The sequence below is a fragment of the Engraulis encrasicolus genome, chromosome 20, assembly GCF_034702125.1.
Source record: "Engraulis encrasicolus isolate BLACKSEA-1 chromosome 20, IST_EnEncr_1.0, whole genome shotgun sequence".
NCBI classification, from domain to species: domain Eukaryota; kingdom Metazoa; phylum Chordata; class Actinopteri; order Clupeiformes; family Engraulidae; genus Engraulis; species Engraulis encrasicolus.
In genome coordinates this window covers 36285604-36299422 of record NC_085876.1, presented here as the reverse complement: position 1 = coordinate 36299422, position 13819 = coordinate 36285604, and the positions used below count along the sequence as shown (strand labels likewise).

The following is a 13819-nucleotide window of genomic DNA, read 5'->3' as shown; positions in this document are numbered from 1 at the left end:
TGCATGTTCATCAGATACAGCTGATTAAACACCTGTGAACTCACTTTCACCTACCTCCTAAAAATAAGTACACAGGACGACGTCAGAGCAACCATGCTTGACGCTACTTGCCAAAAACGTGTCCCAATAATATCATACAAAAATAAAGTTAATCCAACTGTTGCATAATATTAATAACAACAAGAATTAATAATGTTTCAAGTTTGTCTCTTTCCTCCAGCTGCAATTTCATAAACATAATAGTTTTAAAACAAGTCCTTTTAACCATAAAGCCACATGTTCTGTCTCTTTAAGTGCTGCATGTCCACCAGACAACACCTCTTAAAAACAAACCTTTTCCTTCGCTCAGTTTCTCACAGAGTGGTGCTACAGTACTCATAGGATGACGAATCATCACCTAAAGTCAGCGGTGTAGTCTACTTTTTTGAAGTGGGTATACTGTATATTCAAGCATTTTTGGAAGTGGGTATACTGTATATATTTATGCCATTCTAAATAATGGATCAATCAATTTTAAGTGGGTATACTGAAGCCCCTAACATTTAGAAGTGGGTATACTCAGTATACCTGCGTTCTACGTAGACTACACCACTGCCTAAAGTGGAGATTGAATTTTCTCTTTCCTCGAATTTTTATTTTCCTGCAACTTCTTCCTCTCTTCCTCCCTCCCTACCTCCCCCTCTCTCTCTCTCCTTGAGAAATGAGTAGCAGCCCAAGATGCAGTCTGTGAGTAAAGCCAGACAAAGAGCCAGCTGCAGAGACTGCTCGGGGCGTAAAGTACTCTATAGGAGCACAGGATAATGGGCAATGTTGCACTGACCCTGCGTACGTACGGTACATCCAGATAAGCGCAACCAATACAAATTGTTTGCCTTCTGAAAGAAAATTAATTTGGGCCCCCAATCCACCCCTATAACATCATAGCCATCCGTTGACCTCTGTGACCTCTAGGCCCCTAAACAGCATAAAGCATCTACTGTACCCCTACTATGCAACATCCATTCCTTGGACTCAAAGCCTTCACACAAAGCCTTTACAGTGCTTGATAAAAAAAAACACTAGTATCCACTATTCCTATGGACATTTGTCCCACAGTTCCAAGGTCAGAAGAATGCAGGCCAAGTATTGTGAAACTCGCATCACTCATTAGATACACACAAACGATACAGGAAAATATCTCATGACGACAATAGTGCCCCAGGTACAAGATAGGACAAGGGTGATAAAAGGGTGTCAGCCTTAACGTAAATATGTGCAATTCTTACATTTTTTTAAGTATCTCTAGTCTATTTTTAAATACATGAAAAATGCTGCACCAAAAACCAAATCATTTGGGCTACAAAGCCAGAGTCTATCTGTACATCATGTCCTGACTTATCCACTATTTTGACCCTTAATACATCCTAGTCTTGGTAGAATATTCATAACATGACACCTTACGCTGAATCATCAACACCTTAGGGAAAATAGAAACAAAAAAAAGATTATAAATAAAGAAAAACACGAAATCATATGCTACGGTTTTTGCATGGCAGATTGCACACTTCAAAAAGGATAGCCAGCCAAGCCCTGTGTGTCTTTATTGCAGGGTGAGTTTCTCAAAAGAGAAGTTGTTAGCCTGTTAGCAACTTCAGTAGTTGCCAATGGGAAAATGCATTGAAAACAACAAAGTAGCTAATGTAGTAAGCAACTTTGGTTTTGAGAAATTCACCCCAGTAACGCTATGCAAAGGCATCAACCCACACAACCCCACTACCACACTGGCTCTAGTCTCCGCACGTCTCTGCAGACAAAAAAAGAAGCTGGCAAACATGATCAATTGTAACCACTAGAGGGGGCTTGTCACTTTTCACTTGCCAAGCGGAGTGACGTGTTCATTTTGCCACGCAGCTGGTGGAGTCTCTCTCCTACATTGACATTGGGAGGGGAAAAAAACAATGAATTAGATTGAAATGACCTCAGTTTAAGTAGATGGATTCGAAACAAAATGATTAAGAATGAACACATTTTTGTTCATCCATACCAACACTACGTACAAGCCGAACCAATCACAAGCAGGCAGAGTTGACTCATCAAGAAGCATACTTTTTTTTTTCTTCTTTTTTTAGCTCTTTCGTCTTCATAAAGGCAAACACAGCCAGTGAAACCTCCACGTGTCCACAAGATCACATGGAAAATGGGAAACAAAACGCTGATGTCCGTCGTAAAGCTTCTGCTTCACAGTCTCTCCTTCTCTGAATAGCAGATCAGAAGAGCAATTCAGACCCTCTCTCACATGACGATCAGTGCAAATCAACATTTGAGCAGCTTCTTGACAAAAAAAAATGTACAAAAAAGAAATGATAAAATTCATAGCCACATTGACTGATGTTATGTAATCGAAAACATGATTTTTTTTTTGTCACTCGGTGAAGTGCAATACATTCTTTTAAGTTTGGTCCAGTCTCCAGTAGTGCATAATGTAAGGATTTACAATACGATATGATGATAAATTGGGCAGCACTTTTTAAACTGGGCAGTATTGTGCTTGATTATACAAAGAGCACGTGTGCATGTGTGTTACATCTGTGTGTGTGTGTGCGTGCGTGCGTGCGTGCGTGCGTGCGTGCGTGTGCATGTGTGTGTGTGTGTGTCAGTAATAAATAATAGGAAACATTTCACACAACATCACTGCCAACAGGCAAACTGGTAATATGGTTTCAGAATATAATTTTATAGATACAGACATACATTCTCTCAAACACCTACACGCACACACACACACAGACGCACACATTCCCACACATACATGTAAATACATATATTGTTTCATTGGCTTTTTATTTTATTAAAAAAATCAATATTATTTATTACTGTGTATACTATTAGATTTGAATCCTCTTTTTTAAATAGTTCAAAAGCATGCACTTCTTTTGGTTGTCTTGACTTTCTATATTGCACTCCTCTGCTTGGATCTCCTCTGTGTGTGTGTGTGTGTGTGTGTGTGTGTGTGTGTGTGTGTGTGTGTGTGTGTGTGTGTGTGTGTGTGTGTGTGTGTGTGTGTGTGTGTGTGTGTGTGATGCGTGTGTGTGTGTGTGTGTGTGTGTGTGTGTGTGTGTGTGTGTGTGTGTTAATGTGTGCGCGTGCGGGCATGTGTCTGTATTAATGTATTCACTTGTATGTGTGCTCGTGTATATGTGCCTACACCTGTGTATAGGCCCACACAGGTGTGTGTGTGTGTGTGTGTGTGTGTGTGTGTGTGTGTGTGTGTGTGTGTGTGTGTGTGTGTGTGTGTGTGTGTGTGTGTGTGTGTGTGTGTGTGTGTGTGTGTGTGTGTGTGTGTGTGTGTGTGTGTGCTATTGTGGCCTATTTGTCTGTGCCACTGCACAGGACAGGGTACTGCCCACGAAAAATGCACACACAGATCTGCAGCAGTATCCTTCTCTTGTCCGACCGTCCGTCCAGTTTTCTGGCCCTCTACCCCTAGCAAACAGCAACAGCTGTCTGCCAGTGTGTCTCTCATTTCATGCAGCTTGTTGCTTGTCTGTCCTTCCTGTTTCACACGTCCAGCCACACAGAGCCATATCTTCTCGTCCTCCAAAAAGGGTAAATACTATGTGAGAGTGAATGTGTCTGTCTGTCTGTCTCGCTCTCTGTGTCTGAGATTGTGTGTGAGGTGTGTGTTTATGTATGTGTACGTGTATGCATCTTGTATGTTTATTTTTGTTTAAGTGTGTGTGTGTGTGTGTGTGTGTGTGTGTGTGTGTGTGTGTGTGTGTGTGTGTGTGTGTGTGTGTGTGTGTGTGTGTGTGTGTGTGTGTGTGTGTGTGTGTGTGTGTGTGTGTGTGTGTGTGTGTGTGTGTGTGTGTGTCAGAGGGGGTTAGGGAATGAGGATGGGGATTAGCGTATCTGGTAGATTATTATGGCGTTTGTTTATCTTTGCTGGTCCATATTTTTTTTCTTTATTATTGGCTGTCAAGGAGTCAGTCTGGAGGGACCACCCCATCCTCACGTCAGTCAAGGACCCTCCCTAGAGCGGCCTACTCCCATCCCATCATGTCAGTTGGTTGCTACGGCAACCGCAGAGCCCTCCTTCTTCGTCGTGACGACCTCCTCGTCCTTCATTTCCAGGGAGCGAACTACACAGGAAGTGACCTCAAAGGGAGGGTCCGTGTGCGCTGCGGCGGCCAGGTCAGTGGCGGCGAATGGTGGTGGTGGGGGGCCGGGGGCGGGGCCGTCATCAGCCGAGGGGCTACAGGTCTCCCGCGGCGAGGGCTGTGTCGTTGTCGGGGGCGGGGAATCCAGCTGAGGCTCCAGAGCTAACGTCACCTCGTCCTGGAGGCAGCAGAAGATCAATAATTAATAATTAATATTTATATCATACATATTGTTATATAATAATATAATATCTTAACAAGCAGTGTTGGGTAAATCATTGATCATAAATACTATATAATATATTGGGTTCAGCCGTGGCCTAGTGGTTAGAGAGTTGGTCTTTCAATCTAGGGGTTGCCGGTTCAAATCCCCCCTGACCTCTCCCTACATCTCCATCCATGGCTGAAGTGCCCTTGAGCAAGGCACCTAACCCCACATTGCTCCAGGGACTGTAACCAATACCCTGAAAAATAAAAGTTGTAAGTCGCTTTGAACAAATGAAAGCGTCAGCTAAGTGAAATGTAATGTAATGTAATATAATACATAATATTGTATGATAATATATTAAGAAGCAGAGTTGGATAAACAAGTGAATTCATGATTTAGGCTACTGGTAGAATGGTAGAATGAAGTATGGTAATGTGATAGGGTCCCCCATGAAAGGTAGAAAAATCTTATTAAGTCAAGGCCTGGTAATTTATGAAAAAAAACCTGTGATACAAGGAAATCATATGGACAGATGCAAAATGTAGAGGGACAGATGTGTGGAGAGCAAAATAAAGAAAGGGGGAAAGAGAGGGGAAGAAGCAGAGATACGTACTGCATTTGAAATGCTTTCGTCTATTGTGACTACCCTTTTAGTCCTTCCACTACACCTGCTATCATTATGTTGATTTGCACAACACTTGGTTTCTTTTGCCATCTAATCCACTGACTTTTACACATTGCTTATTTAAAAAAATATATAATGAATTTAATAACTTTCAAACTTGATGTGGCACCCACTTTTATTGCTGATCACCAAGCATTTGTGACAATTTTAACAAGAGAGGATGATATTGCTTGCGTTGGAAGGGAAAAGCAAAGAAAAGAGCTTGACCTTTTCAAAAATTCTGAGTCAGACGACGTGACTAAATTGGCTGGGTCCCCCAGTCAGAAAACAGCGTTTTACTGTCAGGTCATAAATTGTTTTAATGACAGCCACTGCAGCTGAAGCCAATTATGGGTCAATGTCGTGCTAGCTGTCATGGAAAGCGGTAATTGTGTGTCTACTTTGTAGTATAGCAGTCTCTCCATTCATTTTCAGACACTAGCTGGAAATGCAGCGGCTCAGTACATGGGCTTTCCCATGAATTGCCTGACAGTGACATGAAATCTAATAGGCGCAGGGACAGATTAACACATAGGCTAGATATGACTGCAGCCTAGGGACCCCCACCTGACAGGGGGGGAACAGGCTAGATATAACTACAGCCTAGGGACTGGGGTAGGGGGGATCAACAATTGCAGAATTGTGACAAGATGCAGAATTGGAAAAAAATGCCCACAATTATGTCATTCTTAATTCCTATCATTCCCATGTCATTTTGACACTGAATTTGCCTTCTGCGGGGGCCTCCAATAACTTGTAGCCTAGTGGACCCTGCCCATCTAAATCTGGCATACACAAAATATTTGCTCTGAAAGAGGGTTAACGAATCTCTGCGTAGCATACAGTATGTAGAGAATACATTAAATGTCATTAATTTAGCTCTGGAATTACAAAGAGAATCTGAATCTACAAAGAGAAGAGCTTCCCGATGGTGAAATGTGAAAAGGATTGATTTGGATAAAACAAAAGAATCCAATATTTAAAGCCCCAATGGTTAAAACTTTGAAATGGGACAGGAACGGCATTAGCGCCACTGTATCACAATGGATTTTAAAGATTAAAGAAACCCTGACTCTTGTTGTACGGAGTCTTGTGGATATCACACAACCTAATTTCTGCCAGATGGCTCCAAGTCACACTGAAGTAATGGGTGAGTTGTAGTTTATTGTTCGCATCAGCCTTAAAAGTCAAAAATTTAGACTGGGATTGGAGCGAAGGGGAGTAGAGTTGCACAGTTGGGACTGGAACCCAGACCTTTTGAAGTAGTAAACTGGGGCTCTGTCCGTTACACCAAAGAGCCAGGCTCATTGATGTGACAGTCAGAACACACCCACAACCCTAATGATTGTCACTCCGCCACACTGCCTTCCCCTTCGCTTCACACAATCATGGTGTCCCTCACGCAACTTCCCAATCTATGTGTCTCCCATCCAGTGTGCCCCATCTATGCTTCACCCACCGCTGGGTGGGGTCCCTCACACCAGGGTCACCAATCCTGGGGGTCCCTCACATGGAATTACGGCTCACAGACATTGGTTACGATTCCGATGGGTCTCACGATAGCCATCCCACTTCGGACACAATTTGTAGCTAATGACAGTTCAGGGCAATATGACTAAAAACAGGTTGCAGACAGACTTCCTCTTCAACTAATCCTGAACGTTTGCTGACCTTTGTCTCCTCGTCCTGCCGGTCTGTAGTGCTTTCGCTCTCCACGTCAAACTCCTCCCCCAGTGCCTCGGCCACGCCCCCATCCATCATGTGCACTGAGGCCATCTGGCCGACGATCTCCACCTGGTGAGGCTCCACCTGGGCCGACGCCCACAGGTCAGCCAATCGCGGGTGAGTGGGCAGGCCTAAGCTGTGGATGGTGCTGTTGGGCGTGGCTTGCAAGGAGGGGGGGTTGGTGTGGAAACGATGTTCCAGGCCCTGCAGAGGAAAGAGATTTTAGCATTCAAATAGTTTTAACATCTCAAGGTGAGAAGAAAGTTAACAGACCAGACTACGTGCTACATTGTAGGCACTCTCCAAAAAAGCAAATCAGACAAACCAACGGATGAACTGTGCGTTTCTTCGAAGCTCCTGTGGCCCCACCTTTAAAAATTGGAACAATTTCCCTTACATGTCCTTGGAGGTAATCTAGTTAAAGGGACACTGTGTGAGATTTTTAGTTCTTTATTTCCAGAATTCATGCTGCCCATTCACTAATGTTACCTTTTTTGTGAATACTTACCACCACCATCAAATTCTACTAATTCATTATGAATGGAAAAATTGCACTTTTCATATGTGAAAAGGTGGATCTTCTCCATGGTCCGCCATTTTGAATTTCCAAAAATAGCCATTTTTAGCTGCAAAAATGAGTCTACTTGGACCATAGTAGAAAATATTTGTTTATTACTTCGTAAACTTTCATGTAAATATCACATTTGGCGATAGCCAACCCATTTTCAATCACCAGCCTAGTTGCAGTACCTTTTTCGACCATTTCCTGCACAGTGTCCCTTTAATGTTGTCGGGTTTTCCACCTGCTACTCAACATTGCTCTCTTTCATTCAATGACTATATTTTGCTAAAATACCTCAAAACTTTATTTCTATCATCAATTATGCATGATTAATTTCCCCTTATTTTCTAAGAAAATTAATTAAATGTTATGGCTTGTGTTAACGTGTAGCGCAACCTACTGTTCAGCCTCAGAAATTGACCAAGTAATTTCAATGACAAAGTGTTGGATTATTGGCTGTTCAGAATAATGGAGCTTCAGAGAAATTATTATAGACCATAGACTTGGGTTATTTTGCGAAGGTGCGGCCCACTTGAGGTCCACATGGGTTGTATGCTGCCCCTGAACCAAAATGAGCTTGACACCCCTGCCATAGACAAATGGGTCATTTGCCAATCCTTCCACGACGCTCTCACAAACATCTATCAGTATCAAAACAACATTAACAGTACATGTTAATGATTAAGTAATGGGAAATAATAGTTAGGAATAATAATAATAGAGATAATGGTTAGCAAATGTTTTACAAAGGGTTATCTAAGGTTTCAATAATGCTTTACGAATGCATAACTAATGCCTAACAAGGAGTCAGTATTATAAAGAGTTACCAAGAAAGGTTAACATACATAAATTATGTCATTTAAAGGGACACTGTGCAAGAAATGGTCAAAAAAGGTACTGCAACTATGCTGCTCATTGAAATTGGGCTGCCTATTGCCAAATTTGATCTTTACATGAAAGTTTACTAAGTATGAAACAAATATTTTCTAGTATGTTCCAAGTACAGTCATCTTTGCAGCTAAAAATGGCTATTTTTGGAAATTCAAAATGGCGGACCATGGAGAAGATCCCCCTTTTCATGTATGAAAAGTGCAATTTTTCCAGTCATAATGAATACTTAGAATTTGATGCTGGTGGTAAGTATTCATCTAAAAGGTAACATTAATGAATGGGTAGCATGAATGCTGGAAATGAACAACTAAAAATCTCACACAGTGTCCCTTTAAGGCATCCCGCCCACCCCGCTGTGTTATCCTCAGGCTAATTATCCTCTGCAGTCCCCTTGCAGGTCCTTTCTGCTCATATCAATAATTACATACATAACTCTGTAATCAGCATGTTTTCACCACCCGCTGCCAACCGCATTGAGAAAAAAAACACATTCCTCCTCTACAAAACCTTCAAATAGTACATGGTGGGATGTTAACGTCCTTGTGTTTTGCACACACATTCAGATCACTTGGTGATTGATGGGGAGTTGAATTTGGGAACCGTTTGGTTGCTGCGACTTCACCCTTGCCCCTCAGCAACATTGACATTATAATAATATTATTTAAAACAGCTACAAGTGGAAATCAATTGTACTTTGACATTTGTGTAGTCAAAAAGTAGATGACCCCTGGTGAAATAAGAATGCTTTTGATTGCATTAAGCAGTGTTGGGAGCAACCAAATACATGTAGTTACCAATACATACTCTGAAAACAAATCATGATAATCTGTATTCCATAATGTCCAATATTTCTGTTGCAATAGGTGGTGCTCAGAATACAGTTAGTGAAAAGGAAATAGATTACAAGGCAGTATTGTCGCGATTCACACTCGCTAATGTTGGTAATTTTACACATTACCAGAAACCTAAACAGAACATGTAATTGCAGCTTGTTCGTAAACTTAAAGAAATTAATTTCTAATTAGCATTGATGAACTTCATGGAATATTTTGCAAAATACATGTTCAAGGATGTATGTTGTGTATTGTACAATACGTTTTAAAAGTAACCACCTTCCCAAAACTATTGAGGGAGTAGTCTACTTGTTAATGCTGGTGGTGCAGGGGCTTATGGGAGTTGTAGTCTATTTTTACTGCTGCTAGTAGTGTAGGAGTAGCTGCTGCTGGTTCTGGATAACCATACTGCGGCGCAAGGATGATTAATTAACCTCAAGACGATTGTCAAGTGTGGCTTTAATCCTAGTGATGCAGAGGCTCATGGGAGATGTAGTTTATAGTGTAGGCCTACCTGTTGCTGCTGGTACTGCAGGAGCTGCTGCTGCTGGTACTGGTGGATCTGATGCAGCTGCTGCAGGTGGTTCTGCTGCTGCAGCGTGAGCTGCGGCTGCGCCAGGAACTGGCCGGTATGGTTCCCCTCGAAGCCCTCGCCGGAAGCCCCGCCCGCCGCCAGGACGTAGGAGCCAGTGGCGGGAGAGGCTAGGGCCGAGGGGTCGTTGCTGATTGGCTCCCAGGCGTCGGACGAGGAGAGGCAGTAGAGGCCCTGCGAGACGTAGGTGTGAGGCCAGACATCGGCGGTGGAGTGGTGCAGAGGCTGGTCTGAGGTACAACACAACAGGAAATAGAAAGGGGACATATCAGTAGCAGGAATGGGTTACAGCAGTGGTTCTCAAACTTTTTCCATCCTTCCCCCCTTCAGAGGGTCTGAATGCTTTTGGGCCACCCTGGCCCTTCCTCAGACTTTTTCTTCACTGCACAGAATCAAAGGAAAGGTGACTGGTGATATTAAACAAAGAGGGACTGCAGTTGAATGCAGATGTGTGTTCATTTCCTATGCTTTTCAAATTCATGACAATTAATAATATAATGTTGGTGAGGGCTTTAAACTTATTGACTTATTGGCGAGACAGGAAATCATTTCCTTGGGGGAAAAACCCCAAAATCAGATGTCACAGGCCCCCCCTGAGATGCCTCCGCGCCCCCCCAGGGGGGCTTACGCCCCACTTTGAGAAACACTGGGTTACAGGTACAGGCATTGTGCTGTTGATGTATCGTGGGCCTGCCCAAAACATTACATTAGACTACATTTGCCAGATGCTTTTATCGTAGGCAACTCAGAGAACAGAACAGAGAACATACCAGTCATCACTAGTGCCATGATCAATGATGCCTTCCATGCTACCTACATAGATTGATATTAATGCCTGGGTTGTTGCGTGTTGCATTGAATGTCATGGTCAACTCAGTTTAGCCAACCTCACCTGCCTGTACATGGGTTCTCAATTTTTGTTCTCCCTTGGCTGTGCGACCCTGTCTGCGCACAACTGAACCTCTGATTGTTGGAAACCGCTGTCTGTCAAAAAATTAGCTCACGTGGTTGGCGGCCAGTGTCTTGCCCCTCCTCAGAACACTGTGTTTATAAACAACAACAAAAAACATGTATTGTCTATTGCCCAGTAAATCATGTAATCATTGAAAAAATGCTTCTTTTTACAGCCCTGGCTGTTGCATCAAAATTGTCCTTAGAGAGAGCTCTACTGTACCTACAAGCTTGGTGCAACAGTCAAGATACTACTGTAGCAATGTTTGCATGGTTTCCACCAGCCTTGATTTTGTCCTTGACCTTTCAATCTTCATACCGCTGAGCTCTCAGCTCAGATTTATATGTTTACAAGGTGGCACTTGATTAGCATTTTAATTACCTGTCATACATCAGCTTACTGTTACACGTGAGTATGAATTTATGCTAGAGACCACTGTGGCGCTTTGTTGTTCTGTTAGTGGAATAATAGTCAAGATCTTGCATTTCAATATAGCTACCACCAGTAGGTACGTAAGTCTTGATATACCTTGGAAATGTGAAAGGTTGAAGGGGAGTAGCAATACAAGAATTAACAATAAGTGGACAGAATATTCCCTTCATCAAATGACTTGTGAATTATTTGCAGTTTGTCGGGGAATGCCATCATTGGTATGAAGTCAAAGTGTGATTTGATGTCAATTTACTGCGTAACATTATGCATTACACAACAGATTTCACCAGCCATCAAGTGTGAAATCCAATTTCAATCCTCCTGTGTAATGATTGTTAAAATCCATCTTCAGTGATCCCTTTGGAAAAAAAGACACTTTAGGTTTTGCTATTCTCCTTCTGTCAGTTTTCTTTTCGTCATATCCTCACACACTTCAGCAAGTCATCAGCTACATGTCGAGCCATTACAGGTTTTTTTTCCTGTGGCCTGCCCCTGCCCAGCTGCAGGTCAGTGATTGAGTTTGCCTAGTCTCTCCTTGGCTGTGCACGCACACACACGCACACGCACACACACACAGACACACACACACACACACACATACACACACACACACACACACACACACACACACACACACACACACACACACACACACACACACACACACACACACACACACACACACACACACACACACACACACACAGACACACGCACACGCACACACACACGCACACACACACACACCACCCATTATTATCCCCACTGCCCAAAGGGCACCACTGCCTGCTTTCGAGAGCCCGGGCTCCCTCCTCCCTCCACAAAGCCGCGATTGTGAGCAGTAAATAAAGCGTGTTACACCTCCAACAGCTGTCAAACGGGAGGTGAGCACACATCCGTCAGCTGGGGGGAGAGTAAACAATATCAATCAGACCAAAGCCTGTACTCTTGGAGCCGATTTGGAGTGTTGCTGTTATATGTCTGTTATGTCTGTGTGGGTGGAGATTAACGAAAAGTAACCGCTGTGGTGAAATGTGGCTGGCTGTGTGTGTAGACAACGCTTTGTTCTAAGACTATGACAAGATAATGACAAGATACTGCAGTGCCAAAGTCACACAATGACAGTGTGACTATTCGACGTGGTGGCAAAAAAGTTTGGGAAAGTAGTTGAAGTGTGGAAACCCTATAGACTTCCTCCACATTAACTTCTTGGAGTAATGTCCAGTGGACTTTACATTGTGCATATCTTTTTTGGATATATCATTGCAGCAAAATCTTGACATATTACTAACATGGTGGGGAAAAAATGTTGGGACCAGAAATTATATGTTCCAGTGTAAGAACCATACTCTCTACATCAAGCTCTTGGAAATGTGGTGGCAAGGAGACGTTGTGTGGTAGACCTTTGGAATATAACTTTGATACCCCCTGTACAAAGTCATACAATTCTTAGTAAACATGTTTGAAAAAGTCAGGAGTTGAAAATAGCTGTTCCTGCTTATATTGTCCATAATAAGCTCTTGGAAAGCTTGTGGCAAGGGGACTTCATTGCAGAATTTTTTGGATGTCATTGCAGCCAGCTGTTCAATGTCATGAAATTCAGATTAATGTGGTGAGGGAAAAAAGCTGGGATAAAAATATGGTACAGTATGTTCCAGCTTTATAACCATAGACCAGGGGCGAGGAACCTTTTTCATTCGAGGGGCCACTTCCCCCACACTTTAGTCATATATTGAGGGCGACCACCTTTACAATAGACCCCACTTTCGTAAGGTCCCCTGAAAATAGAACTTAATTTGTAAATGTAATTTCTAAGCTTTCTTTACAAAAAAAGTCATATGTGACGTGAAACTGCATGCCATTAAAATAACATCAGGGACTGGATAAGACGGCTTCACGGGCCGTTAACAGCCCCGAACCATAAGTTCCCCATCCATGCCAAAGACAATCCATAACAATCCATACATCTCTTTGAAAGCTAGGGGCAAGGGACTTAAGATTGTAGATTTTTTTTTAGATATGTTATTGTGGACCCCTGTGAAAACTCGTGAAATTATATGGGATTGTTGTGAGAATTGGTGAACATGGTGAAAACAAAAGTACCAAAAAGTACTATCTTCCAGCTTTGTTTCATACATACTGTCCATGTCAAGCTCTAAGAAAGTTAGTGCACTTTTTTCATGTTAATGTGAGGTTTTCATTTCCATGTGGGATTGTCATGTTCATGCCTCAACTGTTTTAGTGACTTTGTGAGGTACTGTATGTGGTAGCCCATATTGCACACCGTCCCACCAGGGGAACACTACAATAATCATTATAAAAGTCTTTACTACCATAGTACTACACTACTATGATATTACACAGTGCCAGTAATACATTACAACTTGGTCCGTGCCATTATTGTAACAGGCAATTTATATCAGTCTTCACAGGTTAAGCAAAATCAATCACTTGTTAGGTGTGTAATCAAAAATATAGGCTTTGCCCATGAGGACGTTATCATTAATATAATTGTGAAAAAGGACCTAGTATATTGCAAAGCACGTTTTATAAGTCACTCATACAGACAGTAATTGGGCATGCATGAGTGGTAAGTACAGTGCCCTCCATAATTATTGGCACCCCTGGTTGAGATGTGTTTTTTAGCTTCCAATTATTTTATTTTTTTTCTAAATAATATGGGACCTTAATGGAAAAAAAGAGAAAAATCCAACCTTCAATACAAGTGCATTCATTCAGTGGGGAAAAAATCCCACATAAAGAAATAATTATTTGACATCAAATAATGTGTGTCACAATTATTAGCACCCCTGGTGTTAATATT

At 42.3% G+C, this 13819-nt stretch overlaps 1 protein-coding gene across 3 annotated transcripts in view; it reads right to left on the bottom strand.

The window, feature by feature from the left end:
- Positions 1–3854: 3854 nt before the first annotated feature.
- The window catches only part of fam131ba (family with sequence similarity 131 member Ba), a 63483-nt gene continuing 53518 nt past the window's right edge, over positions 3855–13819 (bottom strand). For all 3 annotated transcript variants that reach the window (XM_063185849.1, XM_063185850.1, XM_063185851.1), the window contains 3 exons: positions 9534–9841; positions 6680–6937; positions 3855–4314 (listed from right to left, as the gene is read on the bottom strand). In XM_063185849.1, the coding sequence (XP_063041919.1) occupies positions 4039–4314; positions 6680–6937; positions 9534–9841 (842 nt within the window). In that variant the 3' untranslated portion in view covers positions 3855–4038. The remainder of the gene's footprint in view (positions 4315–6679; positions 6938–9533; positions 9842–13819) is intronic.